Raw genomic sequence first — 6,960 nt, 5'->3', positions numbered from 1 at the left:
TTAATTAAATAATAAAATTTTCCAACCTAATATACATTATATATATATATGCATAAATTTAATTATATTACATTAAAAGTATGCAAATTAAAGTAAAACCAATGTATCTGCGAAATTAATTTTTAGTTTTATCTCATTCGAATATAATGGTGCACTATTCTTTTTTCTAAAGAAATTTAGAGAAAAAGAATTTATTAGAGACAATTATTATACAATAAGTTGTTTGCATTGAACAGTTTAATTTGAGTGTTAGTTCGTGAATTTCACGAAATGACTGAATCACGCACGATCACAGACTTTTATATATTATTATACATAGACTGCTAACATGACTATGTCTCATATAGTGAAACAAGAAACAAGAGCAACCATTTATAATTTGAATAAAGTGTATATGTTAATAAGTATAAAAATGTAGTATCAATGTATATTAACAGTAAAATATATGTATATATATATTCTAATTATAAATGCTCTGTCACATCACTGCAGTACAGATATAATATATAGAAGTTTATGCGCACGCTTTGAGAGTTAGAGAATAAATTCGATCGCATCGCATTCGAGTAAAATAAAGTTGTATCCGTGCTCGAGGTATCTAAGTAAGGGAAGAAGTTTACAACGGGGGCTAAGCAAGGAAGAATATGTAGGCTTGGTTTAAGACATCAGCGTCATTATCATCCAGATAGTTTGTTTGCGACGACTCGCGCACAATCAACGGCGACGTCTACGAGGGTGGAGAAATCGGGCAGGAGGCAACATAGGTGAGAAAACAGTACCACGGAGAAGACTTTCGCATCTGACGTCTTGATTCGTAAATTCGTTTCTGTACATGATTATAACGATAGTCTGGAATGTCTACTATGAGATTTTAAGCGTAGATAAACAAACGAGAGAGTAATCTGTGTTTGTTTATATGAAAAATAAAGATAAAGATTTAAGAAATAAAAAATTTTTATTTTTGCATAGAAAAGATCGAAAAATGTCTGAAAAATACATAATGTTATAGAGCGTTTTCATTTTTGCTATATGTGTTTAGCGTTTTTCGGCAAAGTCTTGGGAAATGTGTTCCGTGTTCTTGAAGAATAATAAAATAAAGTTTTAATTTTATTAATGTTGATTTAATGTTACAACAGCGACCCTATTAAATTCAATAATGGAATTATATAATGGAATTCATAACAAATTAAATTATATATGCAATTATTCTTCAAATTAAAACTTTTGGCAAGTTTATTAGTTTTTCATTTAGTTTTGTATTCTGTAAAATATCGTTATGACATGTTCTAAATTAAATATCGCGATAGATCACGATTGATTGATATAAATTTGTGACAGGTATACAATAATATATGATTATAACAACGAAATTTAGTGTGTAGCTTTAGTTTTTGAGTAAATTATTTAAATTACTTATTCGTTCAAAATATCTATGTATCTAGATTCGATCGAAAATGATGTCTATAAAGAAACTCGGAATCGGCGGTGTAATTATGTTTATCTTTGGCATTGTAACATGGTGTGGATTTCCCTCATTACTTAAATGGCAAATCAAGAAGGTAAATAAATTACAAGTTTATCATATCATATATACCACAATTATTTTAGAATTAGTATCACTCATTATATTTATAAATTATAGCTCAGTAATAATACATACTTGTAGCAGGTATTTATACACGGTAAAAAACATTTTGTATTTTTGTTGAAATTTTCTTGTGTAGAAATTTTTGTGTTAAATTTTGAACATACTCTTATGTTAATATAACATACTGTCGTTATTTTATTTTAATTTTTCTGCATTGAGTTAATATTCACCGTTAGTAAGAGTTAAAACAATACAATAACAAGTAAATCTTACACTTATTCACATTTTTGTGTTAATTTTTTACATATTATTTGGGTTATTTGTTTACATATTTGCCTTCTGTTAAATTAACATTAAAATTAGAGTGGATAAATTGGGACACGAGAAATGTGTTAAATTTAACACAAAATTTTTTACCGTGTAGGTACTGTTTCGATTCTATTATTCCGAATCGTCAAACACTGTATATCATTACAATAATAAAGTTTACAGCGTTATTTTCGTGGACATGTGTCTTTTCTTGGGATCAGGAAATTTCAAATTTAATGTTGTCATATACATCATCGAATTGAGAACATTCATAACTTTAGTTAAAGAAAAATTACCTTAAATTCATATAAATATATGTATTAAGAGAAAAATATATAAATTTCACGTATATAAATTACGTATTTTATATGAAATTTTTTAGTTATTAAAACTATAGAAGTATCGTTTAACATATTTCATTTGATTTTCATTTCTTTGTAATTATGAAACTAACGAGATTTAATGTTCATAGGCCATCGCGTTGAAACCAGGTAACATGATACGTGATCTGTGGACGACTTTCCCGATGCCACTGGAGTTTAAGATCTATATGTTCAACGTAACCAATCCAGATGAGATTGAACAGGGTCAAAAGCCAAAAGTGCAAGAAGTCGGACCGTTCTTTTACGAGTGAGTCGCTTATATGTAATATTATTTAAAAAATTATAGTTATTCGCGGATACGTACAAATGTGCAAGTCAAAAATTTATCTGTCAAAAGTTAGTTATTTAATTTATCTTTTTTAAAAAATATCGAACAATTTCTGTACTCTCTTCTCTTCCTCACTCTTTTTTTGCATGTATTTACTCTTATTGTGATCTCTCGATTTTCATATAATATCCTCAATAATTGAACCTTTCTTGAAGTCTTAGTATAAATCCATCTATTCTTCAAAATGTTTGAAAACTCGGATGTCTCTATTTTAGCGAATACAGATTAAAGGTGGATCTCGTCGATCGAGAGATAGAAGATACCGTCGAGTACAGCATGAAGAACACATGGTTCTTCAATTCCAAGAAGAGCAACGGATTAACGGGCAACGAGGACGTGGTGCTTCCGAATCTCATGATTCTGACCATGGCGATGATGACTATGAAGGAGAAGCCCGCCGCGATACCGTTTGTTAGTACGTATAGACGACGTCATTATTTTCTTTTAATATCATATATCGATTGCGGTTACATATTGGCCGCATAGGTTGGTCGACTCGGACTAAAACAATGCACGCCGAAAGTTCAAAGATCTGTCATCTTCAGCATTGCAGTCAATGATGCCGAGTGAACTCTATCCTATACTGGAATATGAATGAAAAAAATTATTTAAATTAATTTTATATAAATGTAAGAGAGATACATATATATATATATGTATATATATGAAACAGAGAAGAAAAAGAAGGAAAAAATGAGAAAAAGGAAGAAAAAGAAAAGAGGAGAAGAAAGAAAAAAATATTTTATACAATTTTACAGAATAAGAAAATATCGATTTGAAATGCATTTTTGACGTTGATAAAAACTTTTAATAATTTATATATGTATATAGTTATAAAAATTTTTAGTAAATGATATATCATATACATAAAAAAAAATTGATTTAAATAATTCCTTATCCACTTACGTATAAAAATATTAAGCAAAGAAATAAAAAAGTATTATATGAGATATTTAATTTATGTGAATTGACATACAATACATTCTGCATATAATAAAATTAAGCTAAAAAATTATTTGAAATATTTAATATTTTATACGAAAAAATATATCCGTATTTTCTTATAACTCTGATAAATATATAATACAAGAAACTTTTAACGTTCATTGACTTCGATGTCGATTTAGTAGGAAGGAGACAGAAAATATTATATCCGTCCTCTATTATTCAAAGCTACCGCTGAGTTCAAAGTGAGACACGAGAAAGATACATTTCTCTTTCTATATATAATATATATATATATATATATATATATATATATATATATATGTATCTTTATTAAGAGTGTGTACTTAGAAGATTTCTTTTGTCTTGGTTGCTATTCGCGTTATGTATTGTATGTATGTTTTCTCGTGCGACAATAAGTTTAATTTTGATGAAAATAAAGATGGATTTTAGGCAAAGCAGTTGACAGCATCTTCCACAAACCAGACTCGTTATTCATAAAAATTAAAGCCAAGGACATAATTTCCGATGGTCTGCCAATCGACTGCACAGTGACCGACTTCGCTGGATCGATGGTGTGCAATCTATTGAAGACGGAAGCGAAGAATCTGATGTCGGACGGGGAAAATCGTTATAAGTTCTCCCTCTTGGGCGTGGTAGGTGATTTCAATCGATAAAAAAATTGCAAATCTTTGATTATTTATAGAAATTATACAACATTTAATTTTTTGGCATTTAAAATTTTGAAGATTTGAAGAGCCAGAAGATTTGATTCCTATTTCAGCAAAGATATATATATATATATATATATATATATATTCATTTCTCTGTCATAATTACTTTAATTTAACTAAAAGAGTTAATTACAGTTATTTAATGTCGTCGATTGATTTAAATAATTTATTTTATTTATTTATTTTATAATTTACTTTTTTATTTTTGAAATATATTTTTATAGATATTTATATATATATATATATATATATATATAATGTATATTCTATAATATTTTAAATAACGTATTTTACTTATTATAGGCGAGTTACGTATAGGGATAGTAATTGTCATTAATCGCAGCTCTAGTGAATAGAAATAAGATTGTAGGTTTTTATTGTTAGCTGGACATTACGCTTACGAAAAATGATCAACATGAAAAACATGAAAAAATTATAAAATTTACGACATATTATATTATTAACAATTATGAATAATTGTATTAGAAAAATGCAACTGTTATGCCGGGACGTATGAAGGTTCTGCGTGGTATTAAAAATTACAAGGACGTCGGTCGCGTCGTGGAATGGGATGGTCAGACTATATTAGATGTTTGGCCAGAAGAGCACTGCAACGCTTTCAACGGTACTGATGCGACGATTTTTCCACCTCTGTTGGGACCGGATGATAACATCGTCTCATTCGGATACGAGATCTGTCGAAGTTTCAGCGGGCATTACAGTCATCAGACCAAAGTCAAAGGTATGTAAATTGTTTGAAACAATCAAGTAAAAAGAAAGAAGAATTATTTCGTCAAATAAATACAAAAATTATATTGCATACTAATTGAAAATATCATTAGGTATGCTATAAAGTTAGAATTGAGTTTATAGCTTTTGTGTGAAATATAAAATTAATTATTATAATAATAAGAGAATAAATACAGTATTATAATAAAAATAATTTTATTATATTTTTTAAAATAAATTTAATAGTCTTATTACTATTATTATGATTTATCGAAAGGAAACGGAAAAGTATTAGTAAAATAGCACAAAAGAAATATACGTTCAACATTCAAATTTTTTCTTATGATGCATTTGATAGCATTTCCGAATTTGCAGGTATCAATACTTATCGTTATACAGCAGATCTGGGAGATATGAGCAAGAACCCTATGGAAAAGTGTTTCTGCCCAACACCGGACACTTGCCTGACGAAAAATCTCTATGACATGACAAAGTGTCTACGTATACCTATCATTGGATCGCCTCCACACTTTTACGATTGCGAGAAAAATTGGTTGGATTTAGTAGAAGGCTTACATCCGAGTCAGGTACAATCATTAAAACTTAAGAGTTATGTAGATATCGATAAATAAATATAAGAAAAAAATATAAATTTATCATTAAAAACTACGTAAGATATAAATACATATAAATACAATGAAAAAATGTATAATGGTCGTTTTGATTGAATTTCAATTGACAGGAAGATCATGAAATGATTATGGTAGATGTCGAACGGACAACTTCTGTGCCAGTACGCGCGTATGTTCGGTTGCAGTTCAATATGTTTATACAACCGATTGCAAAGTTTAAATTGATGAAGAACTTCCCAGAAGCACTGATGCCGCTATTTTGGGTGGAAGAAGGACTAATCCTCAACGATGAGTTCATGAACATAGTCAAGCTATTGGTGCTGGGTATAGCAGTTGTCAAGTAATAAGCTTACAGCAATGTTTCTTGAATAATTATATTGACGGATAACTAATGCCCTTGTTTAATTATATGTGACTTATAATTTATTTAATTTTGTCAGTCAGTAACATAATTATTACAAATATATAAGTAGTAATTATTTTTTAACTTTTATTAAATTTATTCAGAATTGACCAATGTAATAAATCAAAACATTAATTTGAAATTTCAATTTACAGCTTTTTGAAATGGTTGATGATATTTGGCGGAATAGGCATGTGCGTTGCAGCCGGTGCATTGTATTATATGAATAGCGAAAATAGTGACAAGTTAGATGTTATAAAGATTACACCGAAAAACAACAGCAACAATATGAAGAAAAGCTTGCCATCTGCCATGAAGATTAGTACGATACAGGTGGCATCAATGCCAATTAATCTCGACAAAAATTAAATACTATTATCAAGAAGCTAATATATCATACATTATTAACATCGAGAAAATCTTGTCAACTTTAAATATTTTTAAATTAAATATATTTAAATTAAATTTAACTAAATTAATTAAATTTTTACAAAATTATTTTTAAAATATATAATTGGATAGGTTTTAAATACTTCGAATATAGGTTTTCTCATAAATAAGAGATGATTGATAAAAAGTCATTAGAGTTGATATTGGGATAAATAGAAAGAAATAAAAAATTAAAATAATAATTAAAAGAGAGAGAGAGAGAGAGAGAGAGAGAGAGAGATAATAAAAATAGAAATAAATAACAAAAATTGAAATAATTTCTCATTAAAATAATAATTCAGACAACTTTCGTGTCTAAAAAATATCTTTTTTAAGTAATCTTTAAATCTTTATTAAAAAACATTTTTAAAAACATTTTTATATTTTCGAGACATATTTTTAAAAAATCTCTAAGACTTTACAAAAAGACATCTTACAATTAGATATCTTTAAGATTTGTTTGAAAAGACATCTGAAAAT

The 6,960-nt window shown here is 28.0% G+C and overlaps 1 protein-coding gene across 1 annotated transcript; it reads left to right on the top strand.

The window, feature by feature from the left end:
- Positions 1–488: 488 nt before the first annotated feature.
- LOC140665670 (sensory neuron membrane protein 1-like) lies at positions 489–6,420 on the top strand. Its single transcript, XM_072892029.1, has 9 exons — positions 489–764; positions 1,443–1,559; positions 2,370–2,527; positions 2,824–3,023; positions 4,007–4,209; positions 4,774–5,029; positions 5,392–5,603; positions 5,759–5,988; positions 6,207–6,420. Exons 2-9 carry the CDS (start codon positions 1,455–1,457, stop codon positions 6,418–6,420), a joined length of 1,578 nt encoding a protein of 525 aa, XP_072748130.1. The 5' UTR covers positions 489–764; positions 1,443–1,454.
- The last annotated feature ends 540 nt before the right edge of the window (positions 6,421–6,960 follow it).

The sequence above is a fragment of the Anoplolepis gracilipes genome, chromosome 5 (genome assembly GCF_047496725.1).
Source record: "Anoplolepis gracilipes chromosome 5, ASM4749672v1, whole genome shotgun sequence".
In the NCBI taxonomy this organism is placed as follows: domain Eukaryota; kingdom Metazoa; phylum Arthropoda; class Insecta; order Hymenoptera; family Formicidae; genus Anoplolepis; species Anoplolepis gracilipes.
Note: the sequence above shows the minus strand (reverse complement) of the source record. Positions and strands in the feature narration are given on the sequence as shown.